The sequence below is a fragment of the Nyctibius grandis genome, chromosome 7 (assembly GCF_013368605.1).
Source record: "Nyctibius grandis isolate bNycGra1 chromosome 7, bNycGra1.pri, whole genome shotgun sequence".
In the NCBI taxonomy this organism is placed as follows: Eukaryota; Metazoa; Chordata; class Aves; order Nyctibiiformes; family Nyctibiidae; genus Nyctibius; species Nyctibius grandis.
The window spans coordinates 11,877,842-11,897,412 of NC_090664.1; the positions used below are offsets into that span (position 1 = coordinate 11,877,842).

The 19,571-nt window shown below is 42.4% G+C and overlaps 1 protein-coding gene and 1 long non-coding RNA gene across 3 annotated transcripts in view; one reads left to right on the forward strand and one right to left on the reverse strand.

The window, feature by feature from the left end:
• LOC137665990 (uncharacterized) overlaps positions 1–6,991 on the reverse strand; it is a 43,468-nt gene extending 36,477 nt beyond the window's left edge. Inside the window, exons 1-2 of one of the 2 annotated variants that reach the window (XR_011048578.1) lie at positions 6,899–6,991; positions 5,746–5,791 (exon numbers count right to left, since the gene is read on the reverse strand). This is a non-coding gene — a long non-coding RNA (uncharacterized lncRNA). Of the gene's footprint in view, positions 1–5,745; positions 5,792–6,636; positions 6,792–6,898 lie in introns of those variants that run through there. The other variant, XR_011048577.1, reaches the window with a different exon arrangement.
• CMTM6 (CKLF like MARVEL transmembrane domain containing 6) lies at positions 6,400–16,534 on the forward strand. The gene is made up of 4 exons (XM_068405526.1): positions 6,400–6,675; positions 14,300–14,476; positions 15,389–15,487; positions 16,375–16,534. Exons 1-4 carry the CDS (start codon positions 6,553–6,555, stop codon positions 16,522–16,524), a joined length of 549 nt encoding a protein of 182 aa, XP_068261627.1. The 5' UTR covers positions 6,400–6,552; the 3' UTR covers positions 16,525–16,534.
• The last annotated feature ends 3,037 nt before the right edge of the window (positions 16,535–19,571 follow it).

The following is a 19,571-nucleotide window of genomic DNA, read 5'->3' on the forward strand; positions in this document are numbered from 1 at the left end:
TTGCAAGTATGTCCACTTAAGCAATAGGGGTTGCTCAGAGCAGGAAAACTGATAAACACCACAGGCACTTAATTTATATTGATTTCCCAACCTGTTAGGCAATCTTAAATAGATTAACCTATAAAGGACAGAACTACTGCTAGTTTTTGGAAGAGAAAATTAATTGCACAAAACTAGAGCAACAACAACAAACTCCAGTTACACTTGAACACTTCATTTGGAGTATGGTTAAAAGAATCTGTTTGATCTCCCTTGAGATTTACACTGCGTTCAAAAACCCATGCAAAAATTAGTGGCCAGTTTTTTTGTTTTTTTTCTCTTTGATTAATTTCAGACACTGAATAAAAGATGTATAAAGAAAAAGCAGAGGTTAAATGTACAGATTATCAGTATCCAGATTTGTCTATATATATATGGGTCAGCCTTAATGTCCCCCACTGTTTCCCACATTAGTTACGGTTTAAAATTGGTCATCAAAACTGTAATCAGTTAATAAAGTATTCTCTGCATTCAAATTTAAATAACTTTCTTTGAAGGCCTGGTGTTCTTGTTTGTTTACAGTTAAATCTAAGGATGTGGTGTGAAACGTCTTAAAACATGCTTTTTATATTTTATCTTTCAGTGAATAATATCGCTGGTAGATATTTAAACTTCCTTAAAACATTTTCTGGAAGGAAGTGGATAAGTCTGCAGTGTTTGTTCCTGGGAGTAAAACTAGCTTATCCAACTTGGGTTCTTTCTGCTGTAATGTGTTTTAAAAGCACACTAGATACACTAAGGATCCTACTGATGACTCCAGTATATTGTCTAGGAAGGAGTTCACCAAAGTTAGGACTTTACTTAAGCTTTCTGTACACAAATGAGCATCACTTTACTGTTTTGTTTCAAGTTTGTGGTCGCTTTCTACTGATAGCCACAGAATAGTAATTTTAAAAAGTACATCCTGATCAAATTATTGCCAAGAGACTTCTTTAATGAGTTCAGGTTTTTCAGTTTTTTTAAATCAACAGGTCTTACATTAATTTCTCTATTTAGAAAACTTCTGGAACACCAAAGAAGGAGGTAAATCCTCTTTACTTTGAACATGCTCGTACTCTTCTCCAATTCCTGCATTCTGTACTAGTGAATTACCTCTGTATTTTCAAAATACTTTGAATTTACTTAAGAACAACATACATTCTGTTGCGCATTGAACTCCCTAAAGTTAAGCATACTTGTTAGAATTGACTCGGAATATTGAATTGTGGACTGACAAGGTTCAGTAGAGATTCTTAACAATGGATCAATTGTTCAAACTGTAGTCCTTAAAATTTTGCTTATAGCAGTGATTCAGTGAAGGTGGCACATGGAGAAATGCATGACCTGCTGATGAACAACTGTATAGAATAAATTATGTCTTGAAGAAAAAAAAAATTAAGCTTCCAATCATGGATGAATGGCATGCATCAGCATCAGAACAGTGCTCTAGATTCTGTATGTAAACTTCCTGAAACAGAATTTGAAATGTGCTTGAGAGAATGGGTCCTGCTCATATCACCACCAGTACGCTTCCTCATACAACTGCAGTGGTATGTGTTGGTAGGGTGAAACTTGGGATTTTACGGCAACATCTTAAACTAGTTGGTACTGTCCAGGTTTTTGAAAGAAAATTTTTGTGCCTGCAGTCTTTAATTTAGTTCATTTGAGCAGCTGTCAAAGCACAATACCCTTTCCAAAGGTGAAAAACTAGACATGTAATATATTAAGAGCTATTGCACTAGGTGCCGTTTTTTGCGGAGGCTGGGACAGGGGAAATCCTTACTAATGACTCATTATAATTTCACTTCTTAAAACAAAGTTGGCAAAATGTCACTTCTGCATATTCAAAGCTTCTAAATGTATTTCTTCCCCAAACCCTGATAGCTATTTGGTTTGTTTTTTTTTTTTAATTATTATTTACAAATTATTATTCACAAAAAGGCTAAGTGAGAACTTGGTGTCTCTCTTTACCATGCTTTTTCATTCCATAAGACGAAAGTAGCCTGCTTCCCTCCTTGAAGTTCAAATTCTCTTAACGCTGCTGTCACTATCTACAGCCTGCTCATGCTGTTTGGGAAAACAAGACTTCAAGGTATCTTTACTGCAAAAGGAAAACATCTGAGAATGTGTTTCTGTGTAACCTGATGGCTTTGGCTTCTTGTTCCCCTCTGATGAGAGGAGGACTAGTGGGCTGGTTGCTTTGTCCTCTTGAGTTGCAATTCCCCTGACTACTGCTTTGATGAGAGTAGGCGATTAAGGAGGGATTTACCAAACTATCGTGCAAAATGAGTCTCTGTGACAGAAGGCCCTTTTCACAAAATGTAGTGCCAGTAAATCCTTCTCCCTGTTCTTCCTTCACCATCAAGTCAGGCACCAAAACTAAGAAATAAATTGGGTAAAACAATGAAGCCAATTTTGCAATGATACTTCTGCATAATCCGTTATTGTGCTTTCATGCCCTAAGCTGTAGATGGGTTAGGTTTGTAAGGAGTCAAATTTTAAGAAGAATAATAGCATGAATAACTTTATTTTTGCTTCTAATCATTTCTGTGTGCCTTTAATACTTTAGTGTAATTTGGTGCAAGGTTTGTCTAGCACGCAAGATGCAGAAAGCAAAGAGGTAATACAAGAATTACAGGGGATTATTTTTTATAAAGAACAATTAATACTTTTTAAATGCTTTGCAGTATGAATACTGGAAAAGCACTACAAAATAAACCAAATAAATTCCTTTGGACTGTCAGGGCTGGTTCTGTATAAACAAGGAACTGATTAGCTTCAAACTAAACGGGGGAATTCTACAAATCTCTTCTTCCTCCTCTCTACCATGTTCTTACATCAGTTCTTTGAGTATACTGGTTGTGATAAAGCTGTTCTGCAAATTTTAAGCTTGAAAATTTTGAGTAAATGGCCACTTTATTTCGAGACAGTTCATATTTTTCAGCTGAAAATGGAAGTCTCTGAAATGTGCGTGTGACCTATGGTAGCTAGTCCACATAACCTACTATACTAACCTTAAATTTCTAGTGATACATCTGAAATGCCTAGTACCAGCCTGCTGGGCTGCAGTCTCTTCTTGGGGAGGAAACTTAAATTGTGGTAGGACACTTGCAACTGCAGAACTGTTGCCTATGGAATACCTCACAGCTTTATGCTTCTCTGTGCCATGCAGATGCATGCAGAAATCCACTGACAAGAGTTGGCCTAACCCTGCATTTGGGAAATGTGGAGAGTTGAGGTTTTTTTTTTTCTCTTGTGCCATAAGGGATACTCAGAAATAGGTGTTAAAAATGCTAATTCCTCATCTTCAGCTGTTTAGAAATCACACATTCTAGCACATTAGTATGGTGATCAGGGTTTGTGAAGTTCAGTTCCAATACCGAGCCCAAAACTAGAGCCTCAAGAGCTGAAGAAGCTTCAGCAGATGCAACACATTCGAGTCTTTGCTGAGCTCTGTCGCAGTACTGGGTATATTCCATTTGTTAGCTAGTCATCCTGTATTTACTTCATGTAAGACACAGGGCTAGAGTCATGAACAAAAGCTGTTGAGATGTCTGTGTGGGAACACCAGAACCAAGACCAGGGAGAGAGCTGTGCCTCCAGCTGCCTGACTTCAGTGGAGCTCCCCAAATTGTGCAGCAGCAATAAACCTCACCACCCTTCAAATGAAAACGAGTCTGGCTCCTGCAGTGGTTTGGGCTTTTAAACTGCTTTCCCATTCCTCTACTTCCTTCTCCCTCGCCCTCCAAGAAGAGCAAAAAACACCACAACTGCATTTATGAACATGGGAAAAGGAGAATATTCATTAGGGACAAGTCAAATCAGTGGAGCCCTGCTGATGATTGCAAGCGTGAGGGATTTAGGCTTTTGCGTCATACACAGCACAAAGCCAGTGCCAAAGAGCCACCAGGGCATCACTTTATGACAACAGTGATGCATCCCTGGCTGCACCTTATTCCAGTGGCTGGCATTTACTCAACTGCTTCAAGGAACCCCAGTCACACTTCTTTGTAAATTATTTCAACATCAGTGGCAAGGAGTGGTAACCGTGCCATGCAGCTATACCGTGTACACTGTAATCTCCCCTAATGAGGTGGCTTTCTTAACTTAATTGGTATTGCTTTTTGGTCACTATGGTGGGTATCTTTGGAGAAGATGTAATGAGGGAGAAAACTAGGTCACTCATCACTAATCTGGTGCCACCCATCTCCCGCTCTTTGCCTGGCTGACAAGATGTTAGCGTAGCTCAGGATCTAACTCCCGGGCTGCTGTTCTGCCTTTAACTCTGGCCCTCCCATTCCAGCAGGGGCCCTGAAGGGGGTAAGACAGACATCTCTTTTTGGAAAACTCTGTCAGGTATAGCACATACATAAACAGAAGGAAATTAATAGCTGTACGTCTGGAATGGGATTTCCATTACGTCACAGCCAGCTAATTACAGTTATTTGCATTCAACAGGCTTGTTATTTATCGTAACTGTTGTTTTGATTTGCATTCCTCTTTAGAGGAAAGATACTGTACTTGAAAGACAGTTATGATGAAAAGGTAAAGAACCCCTGCAGTTTGTGTGAATAGCAGCATTTGTATGTTTTAACATAATGCTTGAAATATTTTTAACCTATCAGGTCCTATGCTGTTGTCCGGTTTTCATTCCTTCTCTGTCACATTATCTTACAGTTCCTGTAGCTTTGCTGATGTTTTGCTTTTCATGCACCTACTTATAAACAAATAAATAAAGTGGCCTAAATAAATTAGGCTTTAAATGGCAAGCTAACCTTTATAACTCATGCATCATTGATATGTATTTCCTGGAGAAGGCCTGAACAGGAAAGACAGCTCTTAAAGACTGCAGTAACTAGAAAAAGGTTGCCATATATTTTATCTTTTGTAGGCTTGTCTTGTGTTTCTGTGACTCCTTGAAAAGCAGCCTCTCCTCAAGACAGTTGTCTTCAATACTAACATCTGTCTTCATAACCTAGCAATGCTGCATTACGACATTGGTAAACATTCAAAAGGGAACAACTACAAAATAGCCTTAGATGCTACCAAACACCTTAAAAGGAGAACTGACAATTGCTTCTCTCTCCGTTAAGTCCTGTCTCCCTCAGACCATAGCATAGCCTAGTCACACGCTTTGTGGCTTTGGAGTTATTCATTCAGTTCTGAGATATTATCAAGGAAGAAAACAAAACAAAAAGGGAATTTCCTTCAGAAGAGAGATGCCAGCCTCTGTAATGTAATCTTATTTATAATGTACTAATATAAAAAAAAGGTAATTAAGGCACTGGGGACTCATAAGTGGTAACAGTAAATGTTACTGACTACACCTACCTGCTCAGTCCTGCAGCATGGGATGCTGCCAGCAGAGCTGCATTAGACTCATCCTAACCCTGAGCAGAAGCTAGGGCACACCCATGGCGATACCTTACTTATTTTAGTGGAAACTCCCATGCCTTGGGAATAGTTACAGAACTTGCCCTACTCATTTGCCTCGCAAGCCAATTCCTGCAGCCGAACGTTGTTTATGGCACAGACAAGTCTGTACCATCCTGCCTGGGGACGCCGCAATGTTCCCCTAGCTTGTGTTGTCTTACCGGGAGAGGTCATGCTTACGGCCTGCTGGTATGCATTCAGCACAGAGCGTGGCCCAACTGCTTTTATCTGGCCCATGCTACTCTATCTGTGCGGTTAACGGTGGCCCCTGGTGGAGTTAAAAATAGCACGTACCTCCTGGGTTGGTGTCACTCACGTCCTTCCACTTCACTGTGCGGTTCTGAAAGAGAGGCAGTGTCTGAGCAACCTGCTCTGTTCCCTAAGCATGTATAAAGCTACAGTTAAGAAAGCAAATTGCCATCTTTTCTATCAGTAGATTGCATTTGACTGAATTTAAGTGAAGTATGTCTGAACTTGACTATGAAGGACCATAATAGTTCTGTGGATAATACATTAGTAATATAAAAGTGAATGTGACACAACTTTGTGTACATACAATGGGCTCAATCTGCTCTTAAGCAGGCACCAAAAGCTGTAGCTTCTTTTAAAGTTGATCTGGGCAAAGGTATGGCAGTGTACTGATGTACCATACTGATACTCTCGGGGATACACGGGTTTTCTCTTGGCAACAAGGAATGTAAACAGGGAAAGCGTTGGCTTAAAAAATCCTTCTGATGTCATAATCTCGTGTGACAACAGGAAAGTAAATAATCGTGTAAACTCTTCTCAGCAAGCACCCCTCACGAAACTGAGAACAGCCCCAGGCCTCAGACGGCCCCTTCGCGCCCGCCCCTCGCACAGCCCCCGCCATCCGCAGGCCCCGGCCGCCCGCCGCCCCTCCCAGGTCAGGCCGCCGCGGCACCCGCGCCCGCCCGCCGCCGGGGGGAGCGATGGCGCTCGCTGCAGGAGAAGCCTTTGTCCCGCCGGGGCCAGGCGGGCCGCCGCCGCCTTCCCCTTCCCCTTCTCCTTCCCCGCCCCTCCCGCCGACACCGCCCGTTTGCTTTCGCTTTCTCGCAGCTGGCAGCCGGCGGCGGCGCGGCCATGGAGAACGGCGCCGTCTACAACGAGACCACCGAGCCGCAGGCCAAGCAGCCCCACCGCCCCTTCGTCTGCACCCTGCGGCACCTGCGCGGATGGCGGCTGCCGATCAAAGCGCTCCAAACGGTGAGTCCCCTCCTCTCCTCAGCCCGGCGGGGAGCGGCGGGCGCGGCCGGCGGGGCCCGGGCGGGCCGTTGCTGACTGCCCGCCCGCCTGCGCGGCTCCTCCACAGGCACCGGCCGTGTCCCCCCCACCCCGGGGCCGGGGACGTGCCGGGCCTGGCGCGGAGAGAGCCCCCCCTCGCTGAATGGCTGCCTGGGGAGGCGGGGGGAGAAGCCGAAAGTCTCACCGAGGTGGCCGCGGCCGGGCGGCGGCGGCGGGCTGGGGGTGAGCGGCGGGTGCTTCGGCGCCGGCTGGGCCCGCTCCCGCCCTGTCAGCGCCTGCAGCCCGTGTGCTTTACAGGTGTCCCTGCTTGCCAGCGCTGCGGCGGCGGTACAGAGGTGAGCGTGTTGTGGTGACCTCCGGCTGCAGGGCACCCCCCCGCCGCTTAAAGATTAAACTCTTCGCTGGCAAAGCGCAGTCGGGGGGAGATGGCCGTACACAGGCTCCAGGGGAGTTACCGCTGTCGGTCAAGAAAGGGCTCGCTCCGCCAGAAAGCCTGACCTCAGGCGTAGCAGAGGCAAAGCCCGGCTTTATTCTTGGTCACTAAAGCTGCACGGACTTGTAACTCAGATGGAAAGCAGACATGGTGTCTTACGATACCATCATCTGTACAGGTTCAGATTATTTTGTGGTGGGACAGTAACAGGCTTGTTCCTTCTTCATGTTCTAGCTACAGAAGCAGGTGCTGACATCTGATGGTTCCGTGCGTGGTGCGACCGAGGTTCGGCGCTGCAGCTGGCGTGGTTCAGCCGACTGCTGTCATTGTTTAAAATCAGAGGGAAACCTCATGGGAAACTTAGTATTTTCTTCTGAGGGCCATGTTGGATGAAAACAGGAGGTAGAAGCCATTGGTTGAACTTCAGGGCAGGGCAGTAGAACTGGGAAGAGTTTGCTGGGTCATCAGATCCAGACCTCCCTCTCCTGCCGCCCCTGCAGCCCATTCGTGAGCTTATCGCGCTGCGCTGTCCGTGCTAAGAGCGGGGCGTTCATTTCTCCTATGACTCATGGTAGAAAATCGCACCAGAAACGTGCAGTGTTGATGGTGGCCTATTGTATGAGACTTCGTGTTGGGCAGTCCTGTGCCCACCAGGAAATAAAAGGCTTATATTCTGCTTGCTTTTTGTTACATATAACATTATGCCTGAACACATTCAGCGGTTGGACACCTGATTCAGACTCCTGTTTGTTCTGCGTAGGCGATGGGCTCTTCCGAAACGTGCCAGTGTGACTCTGCCGATAATGACATGAGGAGCATCGTTCTTAACTCCTGGCAGGGAGGTAGTGAAACCAACAGTGGGAAAGGGCAGCTGACTGTAAATGTGTGTCAGGGTACATTTTCCAGCCAGCAAAGTGCCTTTTTAGTCAAATGTCTTATGCTCACGGGAATTGTAGGTGATTTCCAACCCTTTCTCATTACATCACCATTGCAGAAAGAGGACAGTCGGTTTTTAAACTTTGTCTCACACACAGTCAAAACCGTGAACCAGCAACGTAAGATTCTTGAGTGCTGGTAAAGGTAACAGTAACGCTGGCAAAAATAATGTTTTCTACGAGTGTTTAAAAAAAATCACACCCAAGAATGCTTTAAATAAATAAATATGATAGGACATAAACTTTTACTTCAACTACTGGAGATTAATAAAGTAAGATCTGCTGGCTGTTGCTCCCAGACAAGCAGATCATTTATATAAGTCTGTTCACCGACTAAAATAAGCTATTACATATGCAAATTTACTGGTGTACCAAAGTCTTAGACTGTGTACCTGAACACAGGCATTATTTAAAAAGCTTTCTAAGTAGGAAAAAGGAAAATTATTATCATCCTAAACAGGATGGATAGCTGCTTGATATGCTGCTAAAGAATTAGCAGTTTATGGCCTGTACCTGTCCTTCAACAAGAGGAAAAAGAAAATGGAGTTATAGTTGTTCACCCTCCTCATTTCCAACATTACCCCCCCCTTTTTGTATCCCTTTATCAAAATGCACAGATGTTGGAGTTCTTGGTCAAAACGCTTTAAACAAGCCCCACAAATTCCTGAAGGTGGAAGCCTCAGTATCTGCAGTAAGAAAAATGTTCCTATTTTGGGAAAGCGTTGATTTTTGGAATTGCCAGTGATGGTGATGATCATTAACATCTATTAGCCTTGTGTTACAATAGTGGTTCTTATTGGCACTACCCACTGATAGGCACTCATGTGGACTGCTGAACAGGCTATCGTACTCAGAAAATCAGCTGTCTTCATTATACAAGTGACCAAGTATTTTACACAATACTGTGAAATCACCTGCAGAAAAACTGGTTTCTAGACCTTAGAAATGCTCTTCTTCTGATTAATAATGGCATACGTTATAATCTTAGTCTATTTTTAAAGTTTTTTGGGCAAATGAAACAATGAAAATGTAACTGCCAAAAGGATGCTGGGAGGCATGCTTATTGCATGGGTTTCTAGATTTTTTTTTAAATAGATATAGGTAGAATGTTTTTGTTAGTCCCTGACTGGTTCAAATTCTGCACAAAGGTAAATGGCACAGTGTATATTGTTCCAAGACTGAGGTAGAAATGAATTTCTTATCTCAAGCAGAAATACTCGTCACCAACTATTGTTTGACTTTAACCAAAATGCCCTAACTTGAAAGGAAAATTCTAAGTCAGTCTTAAACGTCTGCTCTTTTTCTGAGCTGTTCACTTCCTATAGCAGTCCTGATTGTGGAGGCTTATGGAATTAATATGTGCACCCATCTGAACTAGAAGATTTCGTACTGGGATTACCACTGCTGAGCATTATCACGGGCCTGTTGGAAAGTTCATTGATCTGCTTTATTTTTGTAGCATTCTTTTGTAGCCTTTCACTTATTAAATCTGCTTTAGAAACTTGACACTTGTGTAGAAACTTCCAGCAGTAATGTCAGTACCAATGAATAATGTCTTGCTGGTAAGCGACAGATGAAGATGTTTAATTTCTAGTATGCATAGGGACAGATAGGACTAATAATTTTAAAAAAGAAGAAAAAGTTAAAAACTGCATCTCCAGTGATGCTTTTCCCTTTACAGCAAGCACTTCATGCGTACGGTGAGGTGTGGATTTTCCTGCAGGAACCATCGAACCTGATGCCAGCCTGTCTGTGTCCCTGTGCACCTCTGCAGCCTTTGCATGCTCTGAACCGTGCCCTGACCTACTTGCTGGGTAACCTCTTCCTCCCCAGCAACTCTGGCGCTGCATCTGCAGCCTGCTTTTGTCTTCAGGTGTTACCCTGGGCTTCAGGGTGAAAGAAGAGGTTTTGAGGTTCAACAAGGCTCAGTGCTGGGTCCTGCACTTGGGTCACAACACCACCATGCAACACTATAGGCTTGGGGAAGAGTGGCTGGAAAGCTGCCTGGTGGAAAAGGACCTGGGGCAGCTGGTCTATAGCTGGCTGAATATGAGCCAGCAGTGTGCCCAGGTGGCCAAGAAGGCCAACAGCATCCTGGCTTGTATCAGAAATAGTGTGGCCAGCAGGACTAGCAAAGTGATTAACCCCTGTGCTCAGCACTGGTGAGGCCACACCTCGAACACTGTGTTCAGTTTTGGGCCCCTCACTACCAGACAGACATTGAGGTGCTGGAGGAGTCCAAAGAAGGGCAACGAAGCTGGTGAAGGGTCTGGAGAACCAAGTCTTACGAGGAGCAGCTGAGGGAACTGGGGTTGTTTAGCCTGGAGAAAAGGAGGCTCAGGGGAGACCTCATTGCTCTGTACAACTACCTGAAAAGAGGTTGCAGCGAGGCGGGTGTTAGTCTCTTCTTGGAGGTAACAAGCGATAGGACGAGAGGAGACGGCCTCAAGTTGCACCAGGGGAGGTTTAGATTGGATATCAGGAAACACTTCTTCACCGCAAGAGTTGTCAAGCATTGGAACAGGCTGCCCAGGGAAGTGGTGGAGTCACCATCCCTGGAGGTATTTGAAAGATGAGTAGATGTGGTGCCTGGGGACATGGTTTAGTGGTGGACTTGGCAGTGCCAGGTTAACGGTTGGACTCGATGATCTTCAGGGTCTTTTCCAACCAAAATGATTCTATGATTCTATGAAAATCTGCCTGGAAGCTTTAGGCCTCAAGAAAATGAGGAGCTACTGAGCTGCCCCTCTCCACTCGTTATTGATGGCTCAGACAAAAGCAGTAGTGATATTCTGGGCACTGGCTGCTAGGGATTCTCCATGGGATCAGTTTGGAGGGGGCAGATAGCAAAACAAAACAGAAGGAGCTTTGGCCGCTTCATGTAAGCGTGTGGAGGTCTGCACTCATCCCAAGACTAACGCTGATGAAGGTGGATCTCTGGCAGAACAGCTCTTGGGAAACTGAACAAAATGTGGAATCTCCTGGCTTGTTTAAAGCAGCTCATGTATTTATACTGTGTCTAACAGTGGGATGTTACTAAAATGCAGATGAATAATAGAGATTATAATCTTCTGGCTAATAGTAGAAAAAATGTCTTGCTATGTTATATAGCTGTAACTGTATAAACTGAAGTTAGGAACTACTCTTTTAGTGGTATTTAAAACTTTTTGTAGTAGGACAACAGAGTAATCCCTTTTGTTTCTCATAGTGATACCAAGCAGCAAGCTAAGAAACCCAAGCAGAACTCTCTGGCAGCTTATAAATGTGCTGCTGATATACTGCTTTAATCAAAGTTCTTCAAGCCAAAGCTTTTTTAATGATGTACTTTATTTTGTTATTCAGCTTATTAATAAACAATTGAATATTTTCTTAGACAAGTCCCACATAGGACTCCAGTTGGTAAATCTCATTTATTTGACACTGAACCCTTTATAGCTTTGAGAGGGATTTTTTTCTACTTGTTTGTACACTCAACAGAGAGGTTTTTTTCAGTTATTTATAAGTCCAGATAACCATAATATGATCTAAATTCTTTTAAGGGCAGGTTTATTTCCTTTCTGTTCTGTTTCATCCCAGGTCCAAGTGATGGCATTCAGTTTTCAGTGCTGATAAAAAGAGCTAGAACTATCCATGAACATAGACTTCAGTAAGGCATTCGACACTGTCTCCCACAGCATCCTCGTAGACAAACCTGCTGCTGGGGTGGATGCCAAGGATGGGTGGACTCTTCAATGGGTTAAAAACTGGCTGGATGGCCGAGCCTAGAGAGTGGTGGTGAATGGGGCAAAGTCCAACTGGCGGCTGGTCATTAGCGGTGTTCCCCAGGGCTCAGTTCTGGGGCTGGTGCTGTTCAATATCTTTATAGATGATCTAGACGTAGGGATTGAGTGCACCCTCAGCAAATTTGCAGATGACACCAAGCTGGGTGGGAGTGTCGACCTGCTGGAGGGTAGGAAGGCCCTACAGAGGGATCTGGACAGGTTAGATAGATGGGCCGAGACCAACGGCATGAGGTTCAACAAGAACAAGTGCCGGGTCTTACACTTCGGCCACAACAACCCCATGCAGCTCTACAGGCTGGGGGAAGAGTGGTTAGAAAGCAGCCCGGTGGAAAGAGACCTGGGGGTGCTGATCGACAGCTGGCTAAACATGAGCCAGCAGTGTGCCCAGGTGGCCAAGAAGGCCAATGGCATCCTGGCCTCTATTAGGAATAGTGTAGCCAGCCGGTCTAGGGAAGTGATCGTCCCTCTGTACTCGGCACTGGTGAGGCCGCACCTTGAATACTGTGTCCGGTTCTGGGCCCTGCACTTCAAGAAAGATGTTGAGGTGTTGGAGCGAGTCCAGAGGAGGGCGACCAAGCTGGTGAAGGGTCTGGAGGGTCTGACTTACGAGGAACGGCTGAGGGAGCTGGGGTTGTTTCGCCTGGAGAAGAGGAGGCTCAGAGGTGACCTTATTGCAGTCTACAACTACCTGAAGGGAGGTTGTAGTGAAGTGGGAGTCGGCCTCTTCTCCCGGGCAACTAGCGATAGGACAAGAGGACACAGCCTCAAGCTTCGCCAGGGAAGGTTCAGGTTGGACATTAGGAAGAATTTCTTTTCAGAAAGGGTTATTAGACATTGGAATGGGCTGCCCAGGGAGGTGGTGGAGTCACCATCTCTGGATGTGTTTAAGAAAAGACTGGACATGGCACTTAGTGCCATGGTCTAGTTGACATGGTGGTGTCAGGGCAATGGTTGGACTCGATGATCCCAGAGGTCTCTTCCAGCCTGGTTGATTCTGTGATTCTGTGAAAACGTATCACACTTCAGCTGACCATGTGAAAAATGTGAAATTGAAAGTCATTGGACACAGCTGTAAGCAAATCTTTTGAAACGCAAAAAAATACTTTAAAATTAGAAATTCAGAGTTCAAAATATTCCTTGGACAGCCATTGCAGTCACTGTTTTAGGTGTTGGGCTGCTGAGAAGTTTGCCTTGCCAGCTGCTGCTGGAGAGAAGGGAAGTATGTGAAGGCCTGATAGTAAGACTGCCGTTTCCCAGCTCGGGTTCTTTCCCTTTCTGAGATCCTGTTTACTTGATATGATTGCAGCGTTTTCAAAACATGAAGCTTTGAAGTGCCCTTCTGAGGTCTGGCTTAGCAGGGGGAATTTACAGTTCCCATGTGCTAAATTGTTGTTCTTATTTTTACTGTCAGAAAACTGAAACCAAAGGCTGGTGGTTATTTTCCAAGAACAATTCTGAATTTTAGAATTTGATTTTTAATTTTTTTAAAGAAGAACTGTCAACCTCATTGTTGCCCATATGCTCTTATTAAAAATATGGTCATCGTCCTTATATCAGTCTCAATTTTATGACTGAGTCTGATTCCTACTAATTGTTTTGTTTTAATTTGGTGAACTCTTTACTACGAAGATCTAAAATCCTGCGTCAACTTTATGGGATGAAGGAAACTAACAAGAAGTGGCCAAAATGAGAGAATATTTAAATAAAGCAATATTCTTTCTTGTACAATAAAACAGGAGAAGATCCAGCAGCATATGTACGGTAACTGTACAGGAATTAACTCATGTTCTTTCCTCAAAACATACTGTGTCAGGAAGGTGAACATAAGCTTGTGCATAGATTAAACACTGTACAACACAGCTTAAACATAGTTTAAAGTTTTGGTTCCTACAAGTACAGCTGAACTTCTGTCGTTACTGGGTCATAAGCACGTGAGCTATTAGCTACACACACTTTCTCTGAAGTTTATCAAGGGAGGTACCGTTGGCTGTAAACTTCCAGGGAGGTAGCTGACACTGTCAGTGCCATCCAGTTTCCCCCTATGCCCTGAACCCAAATGCATTTAAAATTAAGTGCAGTTGTAAGTAGTAAGCAAGAGTATTTTTGCTTGTTCTGAGCAGGATGCGTGCTCACCACGCTGCCTGTCTCGTGTGCTTCCAACTGGCAAGTGCACAAAACCACAAATCGGGAATCTTGTATTTGGGTGTGTGGTCAGCTTACCCGGGTGTAGTTTATTGACCAACTTCAACAGCAAGTGTAAACTGTGTCACTATATAATTATTTCTGCCTGTAAGAAAATAGTACAGAATTTTACCGTGTTCTTTGTAGATTGGGGATTTTCCTTACAGCTGTCTTTATTAATGTTCATATCAGAGATGTCTATTTACTGAAGATATTAGAGACTTGATCCAACTAAGCATGTTATTTGTTTGCAGATTCTCTCTCTCCTGGCTGTTATTTGTGAAGAAATTGTGGAGAATTGTATCAAGTGTGGTGGACTTTACTTCTTTGAATTCATAAGCTGCAGTGCCTTTCTCTTGAGCCTCCTGATCCTGTGTGTGTATTGCACTGCTGTATATGAAACATTGGGAGAAGATAAAGTACAGAGAGTGGTAAGGAATTTTTTTTTTTAAAACAAACCATTTGTTGTAAGTGCTTGAAGACTACTGTGGAGTAAAAAGGCTATGCAGAAATAATCTCATTTTCTTCTCTATTAAGGGCAGATTAAAGTAGTTTATAGTTTAAAAATGAGTCAACTTTAAGAATCCCTTTTATAGCGACAACTTTTCCAAAATTGTCATGTTGGTTACCTGCAGGATTTTAGGACTTCTGTGAGTCTTTCACACAGACTGCTACTACTGTGTAGTCATCACATATATGTACGTATACAGAACACAGTTTACTGCCAGCATGATATTTACAACTTGCCTGTTTACCCTATCTGTTTTCCTCCTGGGTGTAGCCTACCTCATTTTTGGTAATAATCATACTAGTTACAGTTTATGCTTTTATATTTCAGAAGATAAAGAAGTAGCACAAAGTTGCTCTTTGTAAAGTCAGTAAGAATATTATAGTACCTTATGAGCGTCCCTTCCTATTTGTCTTCAGAGCAAACAGTAGGGTGTTTTTTTCTGTGAAGGCACAGATAAGGGAGTGTAGTTAAGAGATTTGAATGAGCACATTTACTTACAGGTTTCTGGTTTCCTAGATGTTTTACATAGGGAATAATGCTAGCATGGTTGATCTAAGCCTGAATTTGATTGTGAAAAAGTTAGACAAAATGAAGGAAATACTTAAAGACGATCAAAACAGGGGAGTATGTAATGCAGACTCTTTTAAATAGTTGATAATGTTGAACGTTGTTTGGAATATAGCTGTAAAATATATTTTCTGAAGCTCCCATTAGCATCAAAGTTTCAAAGCATAAATTCACTGGCAGACTAACTCAGCTGCTGTTATAATGCTTGTTCTTTTTCTGGTAGTGTATCTACAATTCTATAACATTCATTTTTTTATATTTGCAGAATTTTTGGGCCATGCTAGCCATAGGTGTCTGTTTTCTCTTAGCGTCAGTAGTGCTTGCTGTGACCAGCTCTGGGTCTGCTGTTGAACAAGCTGCATGTGTAAGTCTTAAAATTGCATAATTTACTTTGTATTTATCTTGTATGTTAATTTCTCTGCCGTCTAAACCTCATGAATGAGAAAAAATGAGTTAGAAAAGAAAGTAAAATAATTCTGTTCCACAGGCAGCACAAGCTATTAGAGATACACACTTTTGTGTCGTCATCTTCTGTGATGTTGATATATTCAAACCTAATGGTTTGAGTATAAAGTCTTTCAGGTTTTTTTTTCTCGTGCTGGAAAAACAAAAACTATTGTGATTTAAGACTTACTAGTGTCAAATTGTTTTGGGGCACACTGGTTCTGTAAAATTAGGTAAAAGTTAGAATAATGCATGCGCTTCCTTGTTTGAAAGAAGCTGCTGAAACCGACCCTCATATCACTATCTTGCCATGACTAATAATGAAATGTCATTAACAAAATGTAATTTCATCCCCCCTTGCTGACCCAGTAAGGACTTGCTTAGGCTCTGCAGATCTTATCTTCCTTCACCTTCCATGTGTTACTCTTCTTCACTTAGTCCCTTGAGTCAGCAGCCATCTCTTGGATAAATGCTCTGCTATACCACCAGTGCCATGCTTCTTTAATAACTAATTTTTGCAATAAAATTAATGTACTTTTACTATTAAGCGCTGTTTAGAACATATTGTATGGTTCAAGCTTGCTTAAGAGAATGATAACTGTAAAAACTTTTGCATTAAATGTGCTAGAATTATGATTTCTGATCTGTTTCTAATTTAAATTGAACCTCCGATTTAAGGAGGACTGTAATATTAATATATAAGCGTTATTAACATATATAAATAGTCCAGCAAATCTCTCCAAACAATGTCAGAATACTGTTGATGTTTGTACATTTTAAAATCATATATTCCTTTCACTTTCACAGGTGTTTGGATTTCTTGCAAGTGGTGCATTTTTAGCTGAAACTACCATAGAGTATTTTCACAGTCGGAAACAAAACATTGACAGACGCTCTGAAAATCCTGGCAACACTCAGAGTGCCACGGAAAATCAGCCACTGAATAAACAAAGCTAACTTTCTGGAATTATTTCTTTTTTTTTTTTTGAATGGAGCAAACTAAAATGAACTTTCAGTGCACTGTAGGTAACAACTTCTGTCTCTTCCTTCTAATCAATTTTGTATGCATTGCTCATCACAAATTTTTATAGATCCTTAGGTCAAGTAATGGCATCTTGAGCATCATGTTCTGAGGTAACTGGTCCTGCTTAATAACTGGTCCTGCCACCTGTCCAGGTGACATACACTAAAAACACTTGTGTCTAAATAGAATCACTTAAGGACAACAGTGTGCTGATTCGATTTTGACAGAGGTGACTAATAAAGGTTAATGTGTGATGCATAAATTCTGAGCTATACCCTAAAGATATTTTCTGTATAAAGGGACCAGATACTTCTGTTACGAGTTACAAATTAGTACAGCAGGATTCATTCTTGTACTTACTGGTCAAACTGTGAATGTAAAAGGGATACCTAATTGAGCCTTACAGAAATGCTTATGCTTACAGAGGGGGTTTGGATTTGTTTTTACTATTCATACGTCTCAGTTCTGTCTGTGGAGATCAGTTTAATGGAATTGCAAGCACACAGGTTTTATGGGCAGGGTAATGTAATGGTATATTAAGGAGACAGTTCAGCACCCCATGATCATCAAAGTTTGGATTTGTATGCCAGAACCTTCTTTCAGATTGTTTTGAAAGCTATAAAAGTTGCAGGAAGAAAGTTGAAAAGCCAGCTGTGAGAGGAGAAAGATGGAGAATAAATATTTTCATGAAATAACCCAAAAAAGTGGCAACCTGAACATCAATGGGAAAAATGTTACAGCACATTGGTACTAGCGTCGTGAATACTACTTGCAAGGTTAATGCCATATGCAGCTTGTTTATGCATACTAAATGGTAAGTGTTGCCAGAATGGTAATGGACCCCACCATTTTCTTTGTTTATAAATATGGCACAACTTGCTGTTGACTAGGTAGTTGGTAAACAGGTAAATAAGTACTTGTACCCTTGATTTATGGTAAAAGCAACAGGCTGTAGGACTGCAAGAAACTACTGATGCAACATGTATCAGACAGGTGACAGACGTATCAGACCAGTTGATGGCTGTAAAAGAAGTGGTGAAAAGGCATTTTTCAGATGTCTGAGGCAGAAGCAAGACTGCTAGACCTCACTGAAGAGGAAAGCCTTCAAAAGCAGGGCAAATTCCTGTAAGCCAGGAGATGTTCCAAATGACCAAAGCAAATGAGAAAAAGCTGATTATGCAAACACAATTCTTGTTTGAGCACTCATGACATTTGCTGTGTCTTCCAGGCATTAACTCCATTTCATCAATACCCTCATCTGACAAATTTATAGTCCTGTAACCTGTTGTGGCAGCATTGAGACCAAGCCCTCCAGAAATGGGCTGAGCAAGCTGTATTTGGAAAGGGATGAGGAAGCTGTAAGCTGTTGTAAGACAAAGGACTGTAAAAGAAGGTCAAAAGATTTTTTTTCCAGTGCTGCCACTTTCTGATGCATGTGGGTTTGTGGTGTTCTCTCTCTAAGGTCTGAGACTTAAGCCTAACACTACACTTTGCTTGGAGGATGTAAAATTTTGACAGGTGGTGTGAAGCATCAAGTTTAAGCTGTAGCTTAGTTTCAGAGCCATGCTTGAAAGACATACTTTCCTTCACAGAATTTCCCGCCTTGTGAACAAGAAATGCTCTTTGGACTGGCTTTTTTTCCTTGTATTTATTAGGGCCCATTTGCACTAAAACCTGATCTCATTCTAGGTGTGCAGAGCTTGCTGTAGCTGTCTCTGAAAACTGGGTAGATTAGAGATGTTTTGTTTACAAGCAGTGTTAGTGGTGATATGAAACTTGCCATAATGAGAAATATCTCTGCTATGATTTGCAATGTTTTGCTTTGGGGATTGTGTCCCTATCTACGATTAACATTCTAAGTTGCTTTTTTTTCTTATTGCGCAGGATTCTACGGAATTTATTTTCACATCAAAACGTCTATAGCCTCTAAATCTTGATCTATAATTAAAAGCTGTAAATATAGTGTAAGAGTAACACTGTGCTGCTGATATTTATTAAGCAATGCAGCACCTGACAGGACTTTTATCTTGAGGTATTTTTTCCTGTAATTTTTCTCAGCTTGAAAATACTTGAAGAGAGTTATGGGTTTTGCTTGCTTTTTCTAGAGACTTTTCCCCACCTAAGTGCTTTGTTATTGGTGTCCGTTCCTGAATTGGAGATACTGGTACCGAAAGGGATCTGTGAAGTCATCTCTCTGCCTTTGCCTCCCTATCTATGATATCTACTGCTGATACTTCACAGAGAAGCTGAAATACAGAGCAAGTTATTGATATGAAAAAGTGCCACAAGGAGTTGATGTCAGAAGTGACTCTGAGATCTCCTGACTCCCATGACCTGACCATTAGGCCTTTTGAAACAAATACTGCCAACCTTTGCAGAATGGTTTGATGGATTCTCCAACTCCATACATGCTGGCATCCCTGGCGTGTTTCGGGTTGTTAGAGTGGGGGGGTTTTGGCATGGTTTCCGTTTTCATTTTAGCTGTTCCCAGTAGTTAGTTTATACCCATTCTCTCACCAACTGACCGATCCATGTATAGATTTGAGGATCAGATTCCATCTCTGACTGAAAGGGATGCAAGCGTTGCCGTCAGCTAATGAAAATGACAGGCAGTTGTCTGGGAAACTGGTTAGTTGTTTTCCCAAATGTCACAGGAGTTTACTAACAGGAGAAGTCTTGCTATTCTTTACAACAATATATAGTGCTCCATCCCAGATGCTGTCTAGCTGGCATTAATCTGTCATATGTTAGTTAAATACTAGGAGCAGACGGGCCACATATTGGTTATAGGTTTAAGGCAATTGCTAAATTATTGCTTCCCAACCAGTTGTTGGCTAACAGAGCAGTTTCTGTATGGTCGTACTATTAATCCTAGGCTTCCAAGTATGAGGTGTTCTTTTTGTTCTGTTTTAAAATAGTTGAGAAGCAGGTTTGCTAGTGTGTGTACTGTTCTCTGCTTCTGCGAGGTCATTTTCTTAAC

Coding starts and splice junctions, on each gene's coding strand:
- CMTM6 (XM_068405526.1), top strand. CDS start 6,553: ATGGAGAACGGCGCCGTCTACAACGAGACCACCGAGCCGCAGGCCAAG. Junction 6,676..14,299: donor CGATCAAAGCGCTCCAAACG/GTGAGTCCCCTC, acceptor ATTTGTTTGCAG/ATTCTCTCTCTCCTGGCTGT. Junction 15,488..16,374: donor CTGTTGAACAAGCTGCATGT/GTAAGTCTTAAA, acceptor TCACTTTCACAG/GTGTTTGGATTTCTTGCAAG.